The sequence below is a fragment of the Camelus dromedarius genome, chromosome 15, assembly GCF_036321535.1.
Source record: "Camelus dromedarius isolate mCamDro1 chromosome 15, mCamDro1.pat, whole genome shotgun sequence".
Classification (NCBI taxonomy): Eukaryota; Metazoa; Chordata; class Mammalia; order Artiodactyla; family Camelidae; genus Camelus; species Camelus dromedarius.
Window position 1 is genome coordinate 31,539,520 of NC_087450.1, and position 21,656 is coordinate 31,561,175.

Sequence of the window (21,656 nt, forward strand, 5' to 3'; positions counted from 1 at the left end):
AGTTCTGAGTTCAAACCTCAGCTCTGCCCCTTGCTATCTGTCTGACTTTGGACAAGTTTCTTAATCTTTCCAAGCTTCAGTTTTCTACTTAGTAAATGGGAATAATAATACCTGCTTCTCAGGAATATGAAGACTGATGAAATAGCTGTACTGTGCTAAGTATAATACATAGCTGAAATAGTGGTTAAGAATATGGGTTCTTGAGTCAGACTATCTGTGATTATATTGTAACTCTGCCCTTACTAGTTGCATAACCATCAGCAAATTAGCTAACCACTTTGTACCTAGGTTTTCTCAGTTGTTATGTGGGATAACAGGGTAGTTGTGAAGATTAAAGAAATTAATACAGATGTAGCAGAACAGTGTCTCACCCCGTAAATGCTAACACTTGGTAGCTAATAAGCAGTCTTCTTTCATTCTGAAGGGGCTTTACACTTTATGTCCAATAGGATATAATTTCATCTACTATCTTGCTTCCAGATTCTCACTGAATTTACTATTCCTGAGCTTGAGGCACTATTAGTTTCCAAGTGTCTGAGTCATATTGCTTTTAGAGGTATGTTTTCTCATGAGATTCAGAAATTCCTTTTAAAATTAAAGCATGACATCCAGTGATTAAAGTACTGAATAAGAATATTCAGAATAAGATAAAAAATATGGTTTGTCATAGCTGTTCATAATCTAAGACAGACTTTGAATTTTGGTTGAAGATGTTTTGGAAATTGTACTATAGAATTTGAAGATGTAAGGAAGTTGTCAATAATTTTTAAAGTGGTTAAAATGAGAATTTGAACACTTTAAAAAGCATTTGTTCCACAGAGACTGTGATGAAAATAGATATTTCCTCTGGAAACCCTCAGTCAGACTCTTCATTGATTTCCATAATGATGGGACCAGATGGTTCCAGTACCCCTCGCCCCATTCCATTTTATTCTTGCTGAGAATGGTCTAGAAGTGTGACATGTATGTTTTCATTTCAATCATGGATTATGTAGGCATGTAAGAAAATTATTTTTCTGCCTGATTTTATCTTGAAAGTTAGCTAAACTAAGTCATAGTTAAATTATCTGTGTTGGGATTTGGTTTTGAACGGTGTTTTTGCACTTTTAGAAATAATGTGTGGCAGTAATCTTTGCTTCTTTTCTTTCATAGGTGAGTTGCCAGATAACTGTTACTTCTCGTATCTGTTTTTTGTTGCGCTTCATACCCATTTGCTGGTGAAGTTGTGTTTGTATTACTTAGTACTGCTGGGTTACCTAGGATGCTGCCTTTCCGCAGTAAATTAGCCCTGCTTGTGCATTTTATCAGTAGGCCACTGCTTCATGGAATGTGATTTCATAATCTGGCAGTTTGTGAAAAATGAAGTTTCAGGAGTTAATACTCTTAGTAAGAATTTGAAATAGATTGTTTTTTGTTAAAAAAAAAAAAAGTGTGGGGTGGTCACTCCGCTCAAAAATCGGGAACCTTGCCTTCAAATATTGACTTTAGGAGTTTTACTTGGGAAATATTTTTACTTTATAGTAAATCACTTTTTGTTGTAGTATGTCTTTCTAACTTAAATCATGATATATTTTTCATAGAGGTGAATAAAACTAGATTTTAATAAGTTCTTTGATTCAAAATGTTTTGTAATAATATCTTACGTGTTTACTACTGCTTATCAAGTGCCTTTACACCTCTTCTTACCTCTCTTCGCAGTAACCACCTGGTTGTATTACTCACATTTTACAGGTTCGGAAACTGAACTGCAGTTTCATGGATTAAAGCATCAGTGAGATGGGGACCCAACTCCAGCTTATCTAAGCTTAAATCTCTTGCTATTCCAGCACAGATGCCTGGAAAAAACTATTGTTTAAATTATAGTAGATGTTCCCAGAAAGTTTGACTTAAGGAAAAAAACTTGCCTATTGTTTAACACTCTTAATTTTACCCTTACTTTTAATTGTTCATTGGAAGGTGATGGAGACAATAGCAAAAAAACTTCTTAACAAGACTGATTTATACTCAGATTAATCCACTTTCGTCTGTTTTTTAGCATTAAGGAATTTCCCTAAGTCATACATGATACAGTGTAGGTGTCAGAACACCCTTAAAAGGTCTAGCCTAACCCCTAACTTTTCAGAAGGGACCTGAGGCTCAGTGCTCAAGCCAGCCAGATTCTGTCCTTTGTGGGCCCTAAAACTCTTTCAGATAATTTTTTTTTGTTAAGGTATTGAAATGCAACACCTCTTTTGAATTTTCCACCTTCTTCAACTTTTAAATGTTTTTAAATTTATCATAAACTAAATTTGTCTCAATGCTAAGTTGAAACTAATTAACTGTCTCATTAACTGGTCAGGTTTTTTTTTTTTTTTTAAGGGAGCATTCTGGAGGAGTAGAACTTCCAGAGGGTAAACCAGCCTTCTCATGTAACTAGACTACAGACTAATTCTCATCAGTACTCTGTTTTTGAGCCTGAAATCTCAGCAGATGACAGGAAGTAGTCACTGAGGGATCACCTTTGGCCTAACATAGTTTTACATGAAGAAAGTAGAGGAAGAAAGAGAAGATCTCACTGCCACTCCTGTGGTTGTGACCTTGCTGGAGCAATGGGTTAAATGTTGTAGAAAGAACAGTGGCATGACCAGGAAGGAAAGAGCTTGAAGGTGGAGCTTGATTTCTTGCTTTTGTAGGGGAGGAAAAACTTTTCCTTGACTCTCTTAAGGTCCTTGACTGGGCCTGAAAATGAAACCGACAAAGACAGATTAACAGAGAAAAGCATAGAAGTTTATTTAATTATGTTTTACATGACAAAAGAGCCCTCATAAGGAAATGAAGATCCAAAGAAATGGTTAAGCCTGAACATTTTTATAGTAGGGTTGATGAAGAGTAGAAAGTGTGGAAAAACATGGTAGAGGACATAAAGGACATGAGCTACAGGTAGTAAGCTGGGGGAAACTAGCAAGGCCTGTGCTTTCGGATTTTTCTCAGCATTGCTCTGTCTTTGGAGGTAAGGATGCTCCTTTACTTCCAAGTGTAAGGAGGGCATTTCTCATATGAGAGTCTTATGAAGGAGGAGGTCAGAGAGTCCTTCCTGTACCTGTCATTTCTCAGATTCCTGTAGCTTAAAATAATCATTCTGTCAAAGTGGCATATTTTTGGGTGACATACCCTGATTCCCTTTTTTTCTGATTTTGCTTCCCGTTAGCTGAGGGACTGTACTCCAAGAGTAATTTGTGAGTAGTTACTGTATTCTTGCTTGGTCCTTCTCAGGGTGAGGTTTTTTACCTTTTCCCACTTCCCTTGGGAACATAAACCAAATGTAGATTAAAGGGGATGGACCTATCTTTCCTCTAACAGTAGAACAGAGAGGTCCATGTTTTCTAATTAACATAGGTATGAAACAAGCTTAAAATGCATTTAAAATGGAATTTGACTTATGAAAATTCAGGTTAAGAACATTTTAATCCACCTACACATAAAGCAGAATTGTTTTTGTTTGTTTGTTTGTTTGTTATTGTTGTTCAAAGCCTCAGCTTGTTGTCACTGGAAATAGTAGAAACTTAGATTTATGCTCTTGGTATAAATGCCTGAATTTGGTGTGCCAGAAAATTGTATTAGTCTTTAAAATTAAAAAAAAAAACACCTCTCCTCAACAGATAAGTATAATTAAGTTTGTTGATGGTATTATTCTTTATAGATTTAGGTTTTCTTTACATTGGGTTAAGTGGTGGATATTTTTCCTGAATAGGCAAGACTAAAAGTTTCGAAGTCCATAATTGTGGTTAGTAAATAGGGCTCAGGAAATTAAATATACTCAGATCATGCAAATGTATGTAAACTAAGGAAGTATAGTCTATAGAGAACTTGGGGAAATGAGAGTCAATTACATGAAAATTTTCTTTTCCTTGCTTTAAACAGCCTTCAGGTTTAGAGGCATACTTAGAAAAACAATGTTTTAACCACGAAAACCCCTTTTTCAAGACTCAGGTCTTGACAGAAGCATGTGGGTCTGTGCACCACTTTGTATAAGAGATGGATGATAGTGACAGGGGAGGAGAGAAAGGATTCAAATGTATTTCAGCTGCTTTGCAGGGTAAGAGCAAAGCAAAGCAAATAGCCATGCTGTGTGTCTCAGAGGGCCCTTGTGTAGGTATTTTAACTTGAAAGGGGATTAGCATTGGAAGTCTGTGATCATGTCAAACATCTGTAATTGAAGGTGGCTGTTGAAAATAATTCTTAACATAACTGGATTCTAGCAGTCTTGTTGATGAGGTAAGGGAAGTGAATAGGAAATTATCTCTTTGTCATCGCTTGAGCCACAAAGCCAAGAAATTTAGTGTCTGGGAATGGAGACTTAAAAAAGTTGGAAAATGTTTGATAATTCAAATCACAGAGGCTTTTTGTGGAAAGCGCAGATGGACTGTATACATGGAAATATATATATCGTTGAATTTTTGCTTTTAATTTTGTCCCTTGCCACAGCTAAAGTTGAATCTTTTGATTACTTTAGTAGCCACAGGTCATATGACTTTTGCCAAACTGTAAGCCTAGGTAACTTAAATACATGCTTCGTGTAAACAGTCTTATTCTGTGAGCTTGTTTGTCTTGTTGCTTGTAATTCTGTCCTTTGAAACCAAGTTTTAGAACTTTGTGGGGGAAGTTCGTGGACAACCAATAGGTCTTTCTAGTAGATGAACATGACTCACTTCTGTGGGTAAATTACAAATGTACTATATTTAAAAAAATGTACTATATAAATTCATCGGGATTATCAGGTGAAAAAGATACAGTATGATTTGGCTGCCAGAGAACATCTATTACCGGTGCACACTTCATGCTGTTAATGAATGAAGACTTCAGCAAGGCAGTCTCTGAGTGATATGCAGCTTTTGGGAAAAAAAACAAGTGAACAGGAAGTTTTTCTTAGACAATTTTAATAGAGAAACATTAAATGATTTGTGGTGGATTTTATTTTCCTGAAGCACCTTCTGCAGCCTGAAATTCAAACGTATATTGTGCTAAGGGATGGGTGCACTGACCTTGTTAGAAGAGTGAGCAAGGATTTCATTTGACTTTGATTTGTTAGTTCCCAATACTCATGTTTATCTGGATCCCTAACCTTGGCTTTTTATAACTCTGTAATCCTAGGCAGTCATTCACTATGAAAACACTTGTGTTTCTCTTTTTTCTTTGTATTTGTTCATTTAAAAAGCCTTTCAAAAGGAATTGCAGCCTGCATGTGATTATAGCTATCAGTAGCACTTAAACTAACTGCTGAGATGAAACTTTTCTTTTTGGGCCCTGCTAATTTCAGATATCAATAGAAAAAGAAAATTTTTCCCCATTGAAAGACCCGACTTTACTAATTGGCAGTTGCTTTTTGGGTTGAGCTTGATTCCTGAGGGACAGCATTTGATAGACTAATTTTTGACGTTTTAATTTGACAAGAAACAATTCCGGAAAACGACTTGGGCATGTGCCCGAAGTGACATCTTCTTTTGCTGGGATTGTGATGCTCAGTGCAGGGAGTGCCTTTGAATGTCTGCAGCACTTTGTAAGCCCTGTGATCCATTTAATATGATAGTTCAAGATCCTTGGCTGGTGTTTTCATAGGAGCTTCACCTAAAATACTCTTACATGGCTGAAAGGCCTTTGTCCTAAAGATATTAGGATGTGAGGTTAATGCAGTAAATACTGATCTTTGTGACACAAAGTGTTCCATAAGGACAGTAAATTTAAGTATAAAATGTGTAAGTTTTTCTTGCCTCTGTTCTTTGGTTATGTTATAGTCTGCATCTTTCTAACTCAGAAGTATTATTTGCTTTAAACATTTTTCCCTTGGCATTTGAAAATGGTGGAGTAGACTAATTTTAGAAACAGGTCATTTTTTGTGCTGTTGTGTATCTCTATATAATGGAAAATGTACATTTTTCAGTGATGAAGTTAAGGCTTGAAACAAGAATGGCGTTTACACACCATACATAAGCATGCGTGCTAGTTTCTTTTTGAAAAATTATCGTGGAAACCTGCGTTTCTGCAACTATATTGGATACTGTTTAAAGGGCCAAACTGAAACTGAAGTGTATGTTTGAAAAGTATCCGCTGACAGAAGCCTGGTTTCTAAGCCTGGGAAATAGGTGAAAGAACAGGAAAGAGTGCTTTTTAGTTTCTTCTTTGTGTGTGTGTGTGTTTCTAATATGTGAGACTTTGTTTTTTAACCCGTAGATAAGGTTGGAAATGGATACTCTCAAACTTGCTCATGATGGTAGTGATTTATTCCAGGTGAGGGAAATGCATTCATTTTACTACAAATCTATCCCCCTGAGATTAGGGTGGGTAGATGATTTGGAGTAGATTGCTTATTGATCAATTGATTACTTTCTGTTACTTCTTTACAAGTCATTATTATTTGTATTCTACATAATTTAGTGAAAAATATTTTAGTGAGAAGAAAATGTTTTAATAGATTTGCCAGTCATATATGTGTATGTGTGTGCTTGCCCACTCTCTCCTGGAAACATTTATCGTCTGTTTTCTTTACCTACCCTTCCTCCCTTCTTTCTTTCTCTTTTTTCCTCCTATTTAAATAAGGAAAAAAGAAGAAAAGTATCTTTCATATTGTTGTGTAAGAATGCCTATAACTATAAATAATTTGTTTTGTTTCATGAAGACTTATGATTTAAATCATTTTTATGTCTATTTTTGGTGAAATCATTTGTTTATGATATCTAGCAATGCACTGTCTATAATTGCTCATAAAGAAGAAACAGCACTATTCAGTTTCTCTCTAAGAATAAAAAAGTCAAAGTTACAGTAACATGTGTACACTTGAGTTTGTATGCTAAAATCTTTTTGGTTTTGTTTTTTTTTAAGTTTCAAGTGAAAATGATGTTGGGATATGACTCCAGGTGTGTGATGTGCAACATTAATTACTTTAGAGATTGTAATTTTACTTGTAAGTGTTGTAAGTTTGAGTTGTTAAACTAAAAATTAACAGGAAAAAGTCACTGGAGCCCTTTGTTATAAAATATATTTTCAGAACAACATGAAGTCATTTAAAATTTATTTTGGAATGGAGACATCATACTTAAAACAAACTTAGGGGGAATAAAATAATTTTAAAAGTTCTTTCAGCCATTGTGCACAGTTACAGTTGGATGCGATTGCCAGCACTGAGGAATCAGGAAGTCTGTAGTTTAAATTCTTCAGGATCAGATTATATCGCACATTTTCTTTACACATGGTGTTAAGTACATATTAAGTGACCGCTATAACTTTCTTTTCCTTTCTTACCTTTGGGAATCTCAAGAACACAGCTTTAACTTTCTTCTCATTTGTGTTATTTTTATGTTTGTTTTTAATCTTCAAGACTTTATACCTTTAAGTTATAGTGTGACTAAGTATCTGAAGAACCTTCTAACTTTCTTTAGTATATTGTGTTTTAAAAATTATATAAATATCTACTGGCCAGGTTTTAAGAATTTGGAGCAGGAAACTTTATGAAGGAATAGGGGAGATGTCATTACTTTCAGGTAAGATTAGACCAGGAGGTTATGTTTTTTCACTTGTTAGTTTTAGGATCCTTTTCCCTCTGCTTATGATTTTATCTTCACATTGAGCATTGTTGAGATAAAGTATACTTGCCAAAAATAAGTCCCAACAATTAAGATTTAAAATTACCAGGTATACTAAAAGAGATATTAGAAGATTTTCATGATCTGAAGGGAGAATTGATTATGTTTTAGGGATTGTTTAGTGACTTTAATAAGCATGGGCTTAATTAAGAGGTTGCACTGTTATTAGCTAACTAACCCTTAAGCACCCCGGTTTGTGCTCTTGCTTTTTTGTGGAGTGAAAAAACTAATGACTTAGGAGGACTGTTTATAGTGACATTGAAAATTATGAGATACCTGTTTCTGGTTTGTCCTAGTTCTGCTTTTATTTCAGTTGAAGTATATACTAAATCTGATTCCAGTGCAAAGTTTATCCATTTCATGTGTCTGTTTATCATTTGCATGATTTTGAGCAATAAACATTCCTTGACAACAGCATCACACTTTGTTTTTACCAACACTCATCTTTACTCCAAACATGAACGCAAATTGGTTTTTATCCATGTTAATGAGAAAAACAAATCCTTCTATTTCAATGGGTAAAGCAGAAAAATGAGATGCTGGAAAGTTTGGAATCAATTAAGTTAGCAAAGTGTGTAGGAAAAAGACAGCAGACATGGAAAATGATCATATCAAAATGACTTATTTTATAGGAATAGAAACCTGCAGATTAAATGGTGAATAAGAAATCAATTTCTTTGTAATTATTTAAAAACTTTATTTTTATTTATTTAATACATTTGATTTTTCAAACTATAGAATATATATGTGAGGGTACTCTTAGTCCTTTATGTGAATGTGGGTCTGTGTTAATTGGTATGTACTTTTATCCTTTCTGGGCTGTATATGTTAATCGACCTTAGAGTAAGTTCTCATACTATGAAGATGAGAAATTACTTGAGCCAACGGCACAGAGTTGAAGAATAGTACCTGCTAGTTGCTTAGAATGCAAGACAAGATAATGTAGACACCAGCAAATTGTTTTAATTTGAAAATAAGCACAAATGTGTGGCAAATAAATACATTTCAGTGGTGGAGCTGCAGGAAGTAAAAATGTTGAGGAAGAAACCAATTTCTTTGTGCAAGAATTAGAAGATCATGCTTGTTCTTTATGCTTCCACGGGTCCTCGCTTTGACACTATCTTATTTTGAAATACTATTAACTTGAATCCAAGTGAAGTCCTAGATCTTGTTTGTACTTTGTCTTTTGAAATATGGAAGGAAATCGAGTGTTTTGAATTATCACTCCTTGGCCCTGTGTTCCCTTTGCATATTCCAACAGAGTATAAAAACCTAAATGATACTGAATTTTCTTTTCCATGAATGGTTGTATCATTAACTGTGTACTGCTCATCTGAGTGAGTCCTAGTTTGTTTAGTTTCTGATGTGCCTGACCAGGTGACTTGACAGTGGCTGCTTCTCCCTGAACAAATAACTTGTTTTTATGCTTCTCCAGCATCTCCTGCTTTGAGTTTTCATCAGAAATCATTACTATTTCTTAGACTCAGATAAAGTAGACCATCGTGCCAATTATATTAACCTCTGGGGACAAAAATGCTTATTGACTGACTTTTATAAACAACTTTCAAAAGGCTCCAAAGCTTTTTAAATTACTGGGAAAACCTGTGAAAAGATGATTGGGAGGCAAGACATGGGCAGAGGGTAGATATCTGGCCAAATAGTCCAGAGACCAGTTTTTCCTTTTTTAAGTCTTAGTTTCAGATGATCTTGATAGAGTTTTGTTTAATTCTTTTTTCTTTCTTACCCCACTGGTAAAATGAAAAGGGTACTTCCCTGACTTCCTTGTAGGAGTTAGTAGCTCTTAAAGCACTTTCAGAAAGCTATAAATATTATGTAAATGCAGGAGATTCATATTATTGACTTCAGATTAACTGAAAATGACCTTGAGGAAATAATACTCACTTGTAGACCAAGCAAAGAATTCTATGGCCATTTTTTTTATCTCTGCAATGAAGGATCTAGTTTGACCAAATTGTCAGGTAGGGTATGGACAGGTGCCACTGCACTCAGCTCTTTTCCCTTTTGTGAGAGCCTTGAGTTGAATGTTTCTCTGGGCAGCTGATCTTTGGCACCACAGCTTTGTTCTGAGAGTGGCATCTGGCACTAGATTGATTTAACCGAGTCTGAGGTTTGCTCTTTTCACAGTGTGCTCTCTAGGCAGCTTCTGTGTGGCTCTGACATGACCACATGCTGCTGGTGCTTTTCCTGCCTTCTAGCACCACACATGAGACTAAGGCATTCTGACACCTGCCATTTGGAACCTTTACTTGCTGAAAAATGTCAAGATTTTCAGACAAGATGAAGACAGATATAACTGATCATTGTTCCCTTTCTCAGGTATAGGCTGAAGGCATTTGTTCATAGATGGATGAATTGCTGAAGTGGTGTGGTTCTGTTAGTTTGGAGAGAGGCATGCAGATTTTGTACAGAAGAGTCAAATGTGTTTGTTTATGTGTTGATTCTCCTTTGTACCTATTTGGTGTGATACTGATTTACTGTTTGTATAAGCAAAGGTTTTAGTGATTATTTTTTGGATTTCACTGGATAAATGGTGAGAGTTGGGGGCAGGGAGCAGTTCTCCTTGCTCCTTAATTGTTATTAAGAACTTCATAGGAAACTGCAGATTTTTGAGGATGGGATTCTTGTTATGATCATATTGTCATACAGATGCACACACTGATGGCTGTTGAATTTTAAAGGGCCAGGAGTATTAACCTTAGTGTTCTGAGACCAGAGGACTGATTGATAAATAAGAATAGGAAAAGTAGTATAACCTGATGAGTTTGTTCCTCCTAATAACTGGTGTCTAACTGATTAAGGAAGGGACTTGAACTCTGGTATAAAATGAAGGCTTAAAAAACTATTATTATCTTGCTTATTCTTACCTTTCAATCTTATGGATAAATTATAATTGGTTATATGCTCTTGACTAAATTCTTTATTTCTTGTATCTTGATCTTCATCTTGGATCTCAAGTCCAGTAATATCACAGAGATGGGGATAGGTTAATTTGGTATAATATGGGAATAATGTTCCAATGACTGTAGTTATTTTGAATTGTATAAAATTTTAAAAGTTTGGATGAGATGTCCTGTAAGTTTTTATCTAGGAGCCAGACCATGTTGAGAGACTGTGGATCGCTTGTGAAACTATATTCTCTGACACCTCTTTGGACAACGTGTTTTTAAGTGGCTTTGGGTGGCTCAGTGAAAAAGAAGAATAAGTATTGGCCAACAGACTTGTCCCTTGTATTGTAGTTTATGAAGACTAGTAAAATAATAAAATCCATCTCCAGCAATTGAAAGGCAATGAGGACTATGGCTTTTAGGAAAGGAGTGGCTTTTATGTTATGAATAGGGTCCATGAATTAGAACATAAATATTTGAAAACGTTTTACAGTGAAAGCCTGGCAGTGCTTCAGTAAACAGAGCTTCTTGCTTTGTGTCCTAGGTTGACTTGAATTATATAAAGAAGGATTCTTGTTGCAAATTTAAATGGATTTTTTAAAACTTTTAACTGGATCCTTCCTATTATTATAGTTTTTCCATAAAATCACAGAATCTGTGTCTTAGGTCATGGTTATAGAAATAGTGTTCACATAAGCTTCTTTATCTTATGATTTGCTTTTTGGACATGGATAATCATCAAAGAGTCAGCATGTAGTGATTTGGAATGAATCACCCTAATATTTCTTCTACCTGAATTAAACATATTTTATACATTCCTGAAGTATGTTGTATACATTTGCAAGTTATAGTCTTAGATAAGATTTGAATTTTAGCTGCCATCTTTGGCTCCTCTGAATTCAAGGTACAAAGACAGGGCTGTACTGGTATATGTATTATATTATGATGTCTTGACATCAAGACTAATAAAAATAGACAAAAATATCAAAATAAATCAAATGTGTCTTTCAGGTAATATGCTCTTTTTCTATAATGTCTACCATGGTACACTATTTATCTTTATTCCCATTAATTTGTAAAATGGACATATTTCTTATATCCTTAAGCATGGTGTCAAAAGCCATAGGACTGACCAGTGATTGTGAAAGCAGTGACTCAGAGTTCCATGTTCTTTAGTGCCAGCATGCCATCCAGTGTTCCCAGGCGATAGCTCAGACTCATCTGCAGCTGAATTTAATCATTCCATAATGTAGTAAAGCCAGTTAGTTGCAAGTTCTCTTTTCCTTTTCTCCTAAAGAGAGTAAATATGTTTAGGATGTTAGTTATGATAGGCTTTGCTAAAACAAAACAAAAAAGCAGATACTACAAGTGACATTTACATATTGGTTATGTGAGTGGAAACCATTAAGTTTTTACATTTTTCAAAGGTGTCGTATTTCTTTTGATTTTTTGAGGTTTTAGAACAGTGGTTCTCAGAGTGTAGTTTTAGACTTCATCAGAATTTAAAACTTTTCTATTTCAAAAGACTATTAGAAAAATGAAAGGACAAGCCAAAAATTAGGAGAAAGTATTTGCAAATATGTATGTATCTGGTGTATCTGGTGAAGGACTTGTAACTAGCATACATAAAGAACACTTAGAACTCAATAATAAGAAGACAAGCCAGTTAAAAATGGGCAAAGATTTGAATAGATATTGAATAGAGAAGATTTGGAAAGGTCAACAAAGACACTGAATAAATGTTCAGCATCATTATTGATTGAAAAGTGTAAGATAAGCTACAGGTAGATACCACTAGAATAGTTGTAAAGACAGACAACAAGTATTATCAAGGAAATCAACAAACTGGAGCCCTTTTCATTGTACCTAGGCAGTTTCTTAAAAAATTAAACATAAATGTACAACCCAGCATTTTCACTCTTGGGACTCTATCCAGGAAAAATGAAACATATACTTAAGGTGGATGAATTTTATGAAACTTAAATTATACCTCAATAAGACTTTAAAATCTGTGCTCTCAGCAGCATCAGCATCACCAGTAAACTTGTTAGAAATGCAAATTCTCAGCTCCAGTGAAACAGAAACTCTGGGGCTGGAGCCCAGCAATCTGTTTTAACAACCTCCAGCAGATTCTGATGCAGGATTAAGTTTGATAATCACTTGAGTATCAAGAAAGGTTAAATGGAAATGTGGGTAGTTTGGGTACAGCTTATGTACATTCAATCTGCCCTGTTACTGTAACTGTAGGAAAGGTTTTAATTAAGGACTGTTGTAGTAGAGTTAAAGAAAATTACAGGGCAGTGGGAGTAAAAATAAACTGGCCTTTCATGTCCTTGATATGTCTCTATGAGAAGCTTTATGATTGTGATGTTTGTGTACCACATATATTAGTAAATTCCTGTGTTCTTTTAGGCTTGCTGTTACTTAACAAACATAGCATAAACAGGTTCATTTGCCATAACAACAGTGGAAGTTTAGATCCTTGAAAGGAATTATTTCTCCTAAATATTTACACAGTGTAATATAGCAGAGCCAGAAATGTGCAGTGATCCCAAAAAAGTAAAGATCTGGCCGTAGATAAAGAAATAAATGAAGCAGCCAGCTGAACTGAACAAAACTCATTCTCTCCCTCCATCTGCTGAGTGTACTTTTAAAAACCACTCTTATGGTTGATCTAGAGTAGTCATCTTATGTATGGCATGTGCTTTCAGGGTTTGTTTGGGTTTTCTTTCCCAAGAGCGTTATCTGGGTGGCCAAAAGAAATTCTGAAGTTTGAGGCTGCCTCAGAAAAGGGCCTGGTGATTCAAACCGGAGGCTGCTGATTGGTGAGTATGTTAGGTGACACATTATGTAGAGAGGGTCTCCCTTAAATGGGGGGTGATGTGCTGACTTCTGCAGGGGTATAAGTTCACTTCAGAGGACAGTAGAGGTTGGCAGGGTGGGGGTTGGAGCTAAAAACCAAAGGAAGTCAAGGGAGAAAAAGAGGAGTGGGTAACGGTGTGAAAACTGATAAAATGTGTGTCATTTGTAGTGGAGTTCACTGAGATTGTCAGCAAGTATTCAGAAGAACATTAGGGAATATAGCACAAATCATTGTTATTTCCAAAACTTTATTCAACTGTAGGTAAAAAGAACTAGGCTATTAGTTACTGGCAAAGTATATCTCAGCTTCTGTCTCTCTTATTATTTTGCTTCTCATTATCTCTTTCCCTTTGCTTCTTTCCTTTTTTGTTGCTATCTCTTAAAGCTTTTAATAATTCATATTATTGAGCACTTATTATTAGCAAATTATTAGAATATTATATTCCTAAATTGGTAATTCTGATTCTGACTTCTGTTATTGGATGAATAATAAAGGAATAAAATATTTTGTAATAAGTTTCATTCTGAAAAGTCTATGCCATAGCAATCTGAATATTTATTAATGGATAAATTCTCATTGATGTGTTTAAGCTGGAAAAAAAAAGGGCTAGAAAAGAATAAATGAAGCAAACTTTCCCCTTCGTAAGAAAACTCTACAATTCTCTGTGTAACTGTCAGATTTATATCTAAATAGAATTGCATTTGAACAACACTAAACACAGGTAATCTGTTATTATATGAGTAAGCGCAAATTGAGTACCAAAAAATTGCCAATTTTAGAGTTAACTGCAAGAATGAGGAGAGACATACTTTTTGGTGTGCTGGGGGGGGGTGCAGGGATGGCAGGTGGCTTGACATCATGTTCTTTAAATCAGTACATTTCGGAATGTTGACAGAGGACAGTTTGATTGTAAAGTTAGATCGGTTATTTCTTCCTTGCCCTCTGAGTTTTTGTGACTTGTTAGTAGCGAATGTGGTGTGTTTACCACCACAAACAATGTCCTCTTCCACAGTTAGTTCACTCTCCCTGCTCGCTTTGCTTGTTCTGGATCCACGGGGCCCTGTCCTTGTGCCTAGTCTAACACCACTTCAGCACCCGGCCCCGTGGTTGCTCCCGTGGCTGCTTTTCCTTGAGCTGCCTTTAGTGGTATTGCGCAGTACTGGTAACAACTTCATGTTGGTCTCAAACGTAGATGGGGAAGGAAAAATAAAGGAGGGTTTTTTTTTTTTTTTAAAGGAAAGCAGAAGACAGTGAAAGAAAATAAAAGGAATACTTTCCTTAGAGGATGGTAGAGACTGACAGTTTCTGCTGGTTCCATTTGTCAGAAACTGCTTTTACCTCAGTGGAGGGACTCAACCTACAAATAGAGACAAGCTGTCCATCTTCTTTGTCCTTCAGTTTGTTGATTTGCTTTCCCCTGTGACACCATTTGAAGGTACCGGTGATTTTGTCATCTCTGTCATTGAATGGCCCACTGACAGCAGTAAAAGTCATTTAAGTGGAATGTTTTGACACACTGGTACACTGGAGCAGCTCAGCATCATTGTGAATATAAACCTGAGAGTGCTAAATAGCAGAACCAGATTCTCATATTGAATGAATACTCTTGTTGTGTTTATGGCCCAGAGGAATAGGTAGCTGGTACTTTGAAGAACCCCAAATTCCAAATTATAGTTCTGTTTGGTAGTTGCTAATTTGAGTTTATCCATTTTAGGTCTCTTTTGTGTCTAGAAAGTATTAGTCAGATACAGTGTGAGGCACTGAAGGACAAGTAGGCAAGGGAACTCTATACTGTTTAACTACTGCTCTGTGGATGTGATAGGATGTCATTTTGAGTTCTTCCAGGCTTGTTATGGGTCCCCTGTGTGATAACTGTACTGTTGCTAGACTCGTTCTTTTTGGAAAATGCTCATTCTTTGAAAGATAGATTATAATTTTTTTTTTAAAACTGTGGTGATTGGAGAATTGCTTCTAACTGGTCTTCCACCAGATGGTGCTAGTGTTACATCCCTGCAGGTAAACTCCATGGTGCCATTGAACTCTTGATACTGTGTATTTTTGCTTTTTTCTGTTTTACCAAATTTTGCCTTTTTTTTTTCCCCACACACACTACTTTCCTGGTATACTACTACATCAACTCACATCTTTTATGTTGTGGATAGTGAAATGCTTGTGCCTGATGATCATGAAGGATAACTTGGGGGATGAATTCAGAAGCCAAATATCGTGTACTTTCTTGTAAAATCTTTCATCATGTATTTGCTTCTTATATGACTTGTATGTACACATCAAGAGCTTACTCTTGACTTTTCTCCTTAGCCACTTAACTTTCATGTTATAAAACAATATCATAAAATATTATTTGAGATCTCCTAGAATCCATGTTTGGAAGTTATTACTAACAAATGATGTGTTTATTCACACTTAAGTTCAAAATAACTTTAATAACTTTAAAAGAAAGTTGGTTTAAAAAAAATCAATAAAATGTGATGTCAAATCTCCTGGCTAATTAAACTGGTCATTTGAAACTTAAATTTTAAGTTTTTTCTGTTTACAAATAAATATATAGTTACTGCAGAAAAATTTAAAGAAGTAATAATGCAATTATAGGAATAACTCATATTTAAGTACTATTAATAATACATAGACTGTTTTCTTTTGCATATACCTGTGTTAAAAATCATCAACATTGGTTTCATGTCAGTTTCATGACCAACTTTACCACTTAATATTTTCCAACAGTAATTTTTAATGACAGTATAGTTTTCCACTAATGAACTCTTTAGTGATAGACATTTTGGTTTCAGTTTCTTTCAGTTGGAGCTGTGCTATGATGAATACAGCTTTTGTGTGTGTGTGTGTAAATTAAAATTTCTTTCATATAAATTCTTAAAAATATAATAGCCAGTTCAGAAAGAATGTATATTTTTGTGAATATTGGTCTGTATTTTTAAATTACCATCCAAAAGAGTTTTACAGTTTAAACAACTTCAACAGTATAGTATTTTGCTTGTTTCCCTGCATCCTTATCATCACCAGAATACCTTAGTTTTTTAAATGACTAGAGATTGCTCATTTGAGAGTCCCTAAGATGACAATTCATTACTAAACAAAGGAATTTAAAACTGCTTTCTTTTTCTTTTTCTTTCTTTTTTTTTTTTTTTTTTAGAAATAAGTATTCCTTTAAACATTAAATCCTAGGGTCCCTTTTATTTATGGTGGTTTGATTTTTGACCTTGTCTCCCATCCCGAAAATATAAACAGCTATCCTTTCATACTTCAGAACACATTATCTCATAGGCAGAGCAAAGAATTGAGATTTGTGTTGATTAACTTTTTTAGCACTTTGTATTACTTGTTGAGAAACTGAGGTCAAGTCATTTACTCTCTCTTCATATAAATGTTTCTCAGTCTGAAAATTTGGAAAAACTGTTTCTAGAGAAATTATTTTTAAAACTTTAGTGAAATGAGCTTTGAATTTAGTACATATTTTTTTGGTATGCAGAAAGAAGGAAGAAAAGGAAGCTGCTAGGTATCGATAAAGCTTAAGAAATTCTAGTATACTTTTGCAAAGAATTAAGAACGATCAGTTTTTATTAGTTTAAGCCAATATATTATAGCTGATTCTTGATATCTTACTGAATACTAACTGCATTTTCCTTTAACTAGGTTAACTTTGAATTAAATTCTTCTGTTAACATAGGAAGCATGCAGTTTATTTTTAAATAAGAAAAAAATGCTATTTTTATATTTAGGAAATGAGAGGGGAGGAGACTCATACAGAGGCTTCAAGTAGCCTTGTAAATGAATGTGAAAACTATTAGCCCAATAACTTAAAAAAAACAAATAGCTAGTTTTCCTCTCTCATGAGAAAAATCAACCCCCGCTGCCCCGGTCTCATCTTGGTAAAAGAAATTGCCATTCCTTCACTGTCAGAATGAACAGTCACTGCAAGAAAAGTGCTTGCAAACCTGGTTTTAAAAGATTCATCAACATACAATTTATCTTGGTAGAAGAGACTTATAAACTGTGGATATATAAATTCTGTGGTTTAAACACATGTATTTTTTTAAAATAAAATAAATTATACTAATAAATGATCAGATTTATGTAACATCACTGAATTTTAATTGAGATAACAAAAGTTAGCATTTTTAACTTACAGAGTCTTTGTTAAAAAGTTTTAAATGAATTTAAAAGTAAATGCATCTGTATTGTGGGCCTTTCACTTGTTTTTTAGGTTATGAGTGTGTGGTTTATATATATATATTTTTAATAAAAAGACCTAGAAAGATCCTAGCATAGTGCTGAATTAGATAAAGTGTTTTAAAAATTATCAGTTTGAAAGTAGAGAATGAGCACATTAATGTATAGATCTGGTAAAACCTAAGTCCAGTGGTAGCTTCTGAAGTATACTTTCATATATTTAAAGCCTGAGATACCATATGTGTATATTTAGGCGTTTGTCTACAAGCAATTTGAAAAGGATTCAGAGTACTGTAATAATCTTGAAATCTTAGTTCAGTTAGAACTGTGTCAGTTAGATTCCCCCCAAATTATAAATTTTGCTCAGAGTCTTGCCTGCTTTATGGCAAAATAAATAATCAAGTTGCTAAGATTATGAGCCTAATTAGTTTACACCTGAGAGAAATTTGTTTTGTGAACTATAATACTTCCTAGATATCTGAATCTTGTGCAAAGTTTATTTTGGCTTTCCTCAAGATATGCTAGAGATAATTGGAATAATTTTCTAATAGTTTATTGGGAAACTTCCTAATAAACAGAAAGTGGCTTATAAAATGTGGCATACTTTCTACTGAATGTCTATCCTTGAACTCTCAATAGGAAAGAAAGAAAGGAGTGGGGGGGGGCGTTATAACTTTTGTTTTTAGCAGCTCCTCCTGGAAAAAATCATCACCACTCCCAGCTTTATGTTTCATTTAATTCTTGCCACGTACACTTCTTAGATCCTTATATGTTTTATATTGAAGTAATCAGTGTTGAGGTTTCTCTGTTCATTTAGATTATTTAAGCATTCTGATCTACGCTTAGTACTGAACTGTTTATTGGACCCGTGCTATCTAATAACTGTAGCATATGAAATTTACTACATTTTGTATTGATTTAATATTAATGTTAATCTAAAATCTTTGGGTGCAGCGTGTCACATCTGTTTTGTATTCCTCTGTTTAAAAGAAGTGGCAGTATGGTATTTGGAGGAATATTTATTATCTGAGTGTTTTTCTTTGCAACAGTTTCCCTCAGTCTTTTGAGAATTATAACTTCTAAGAGACAGTGAATCACCCAGCAAATTCTCAGGTACCCAACTGCTAAAGGCCACAGTTAATTGGAATTTTTATTTACCATTTAAATTCCCTTTGCTCAAGTAGTGGTAAGTTTAGAGGCTTCTGGCAATGACAGAAAATAAATTTGTGGTAAGATTTTTAAAAATATTCTTTTCTCTTAATAATAGGTCCAGCCTGCACTTTATGGATACTCTGGTTTTTTAGAAAAACTTTGTTAGAATGAGTGTTCATTTGTATTTGAAACCAAATTTTCCATGGCTGGTGACGAAATACTCGTTTATGCTAAATTTCGTCAAGTGCTTGGTTTTGTGCTTTGTGTATTTAAGATGTACCCTGTTACCTCTTATTATATCACGATGATGGTGTGGATGAGGAACGGGATGAGCAGCCATGCTTTGCAGTTGCAGAGTGTTTGTTTTCCCTATTATGAAATTTAGGATAGTAGATCTTGGTTGCAAAAAAATGTAAGTCTTCTCGTTGCACAAAATAATCTTCTCAAGTCTCAGTGGCTTATCATTGTTGTCAACGTTCAACCAAGAGTTCTCCAAAGAACTCTTTGTGATAGCTAACTAACTTTTTCACATTTTGCATATCAGTGTTACAATAGGGCAATATGTTAAAAGAAATCTGCTCAACTTGTCTCATAATTGAGGAGCAGAGAAAGGGAGAGGCTTCTAAGAGTGGATTAAAAATTAAGCACCAACATGTGCCTGCTTTTGGATCTTGATACCTAGATCATCATGTGGTACAGAAACATAGGTATTGTAAATACTTAAGGTAGATGATGCTTCCTTTGCAAATTGTGTTACAAAGAAAGCCTCTAATTTTAAAATGTTTGATAAACTGTACAAATGTCAACCAGTATACAACTGTCATCTGTAAGAGTGCTCCCATTGTGGTTTGTAAAGTATATGGAGCCAAAGAAGAAAGGAAGAGGATGATATGTGTGATGCTTTGATTAAATAAATGATGAAATGAAGCGGCTTAACACCTTAACACCTGCCTGAAGTGATATGTTTCCAGTTCACTAAAAGAATTTCAGATTCTCCTGAAAAAAAGTAGAGTAATGTCATATCTGTTCCCTTTCCTTTCCATATGGTAGTTGTTAATTATAACCAGTTAATAATAATGGCAATGTTTATGGCAATGGTTTTTGTGTATATCCACATATGCCCATATCCACACACATGTCTATTTTCCAATATGCTTTAGAAAGATTAATTCAGATGGGAGTCATAAATTTCAGTCAGTGATAGATTATAAACAGAAGAGAAGCTAAGTATTTGAAAATTTTGAGATTGGCACCGCGGAGGAGTATCCATTATGTTCATCTGTAAACTGTCTGTTATGGCTACTGACAGAAAATGATTGAATGAATTCTTTATGGATTTAAGCCTATGTATTTCCTATGCAAAGAACACAAACACTGCTTAATCACTTTATGTTAATGAAAAATTAAATACTATAGGTATCATTGAAATATAAAGAGAGCACTTTGTCTTGCAGTTTTCTTTCTGTATAAAACCTAGTCTCACCCATGTGTTTTCTTTGAGCAGACAGAAAGTTTGAGAAATGATATTCTCCTTTTCTTTCTTCTCAGCATCGTCAGTGAAGCAGGAGCATCAATCTACAGTGTCAGCCCTGAAGCTAACAAAGAGATGCCAGGACTGGACCCTAATTTGAGAAGTGCAGGTAAGAAACTATGGGTCATCACAAAAGCATGTGATTTTGATATTTTGGACGTGTATTTGTATCAGGCAAAGTATTTAACCATCCAAGAAATTTTAGAAAATGTATTACAGGCATGTTATAAAGAAAGTGGTTGATTGGAATAATACTGGGAATTTCGGAAAAGAAGCAGAAGAATACTGTTTTTAAAGAACACTATACATTGTGTTCTAGAGTATGGTGAAAAATTAGCCCAAAACATCTTTAGTAAAATTAAATACTAGAGAGTTAATGATAAAAATAATAAAATACTCTAAACTCTATTATTATTATTATTATTATTATTATTATTATTATTATTATTATTATTATTATTATTATTACTACTACAAATATTACTTGTAGCTTTTTGTTGGAGAAAAGTAATATATTAGAAAAAAATATTTAAAGTGCAAAGACTTTCAGCTTATTGTTAAATATTTCTCAAATGACCAGTTTCTTGTCTTGCTAATAAGAATTATCATTAGTGTATTGTTTAAAGCAGTCTGATTTGATTTTAGTTGTATTAAGTTGCTGTGGTGTGGAATAGTTTAAATCTTGTGTGTGAAGAAATTAAAAAATTTTGATAACAACTAATGAAAGTAATTGGTATCACAAGCAAAATATAGATCTGGTCAGCATTCTTCTGTGTAACAGGTGGTATTACTGCTTTGTTAGAAATGGACTTTTCTTTGTATGTTTACTGATTTATTATTTTTTAAATTGAAATATAGTTGATTTATAGTATTATGTAAGTTTCAGGTGTACAGCATTGTGATTCAGTATTTTTAAAGATTATACTCATTTCAAAGTTATTGCAAGATAGTGGCTATAATTCCCATTGCTATACAGTATGTCCTTGTTGTCTATCTATTTTATATAAAGTAATTTGTATCTGTTAATTCCCTAATTTGGGATTTCCTCAAATTAGGGGAAATGGAATTTTTATTTAATTTTTTCCTTAAATATTCTCATCAAATTTCTTTGGCTGTTCTTGAAATATCTATCTGGAGATATATATTTGGAAATTTTTGCATTAATCTAAGGTTAAAAACTTTTCTTAATCCAAAAAAGCTATAGTTTCCCTTCAGTTGTTCATTCCATGACACAATTCCCTGTCTAAAAGGATCATCTTTTTTCTTAAATTTTACTTTTTACTGAAGTGTGTTGACCTACAATGTTAGTTTCAGGTGTATAGCAAAGCAATTCAATTATACATATATATACATATATACACACACACACATATATATGTATA

At 34.2% G+C, this 21,656-nt stretch overlaps 1 protein-coding gene across 2 annotated transcripts in view; it reads left to right on the forward strand.

Moving 5' to 3' along the window:
• SRBD1 (S1 RNA binding domain 1) overlaps positions 1 to 21,656 on the forward strand; it is a 178,964-nt gene that overhangs the window by 76,653 nt on the left and 80,655 nt on the right. For both annotated transcript variants that reach the window (XM_031466939.2, XM_010997166.3), the window contains exon 15: positions 20,292 to 20,383. In XM_031466939.2, the coding sequence (XP_031322799.1) occupies positions 20,292 to 20,383 (92 nt within the window). The remainder of the gene's footprint in view (positions 1 to 20,291; positions 20,384 to 21,656) is intronic.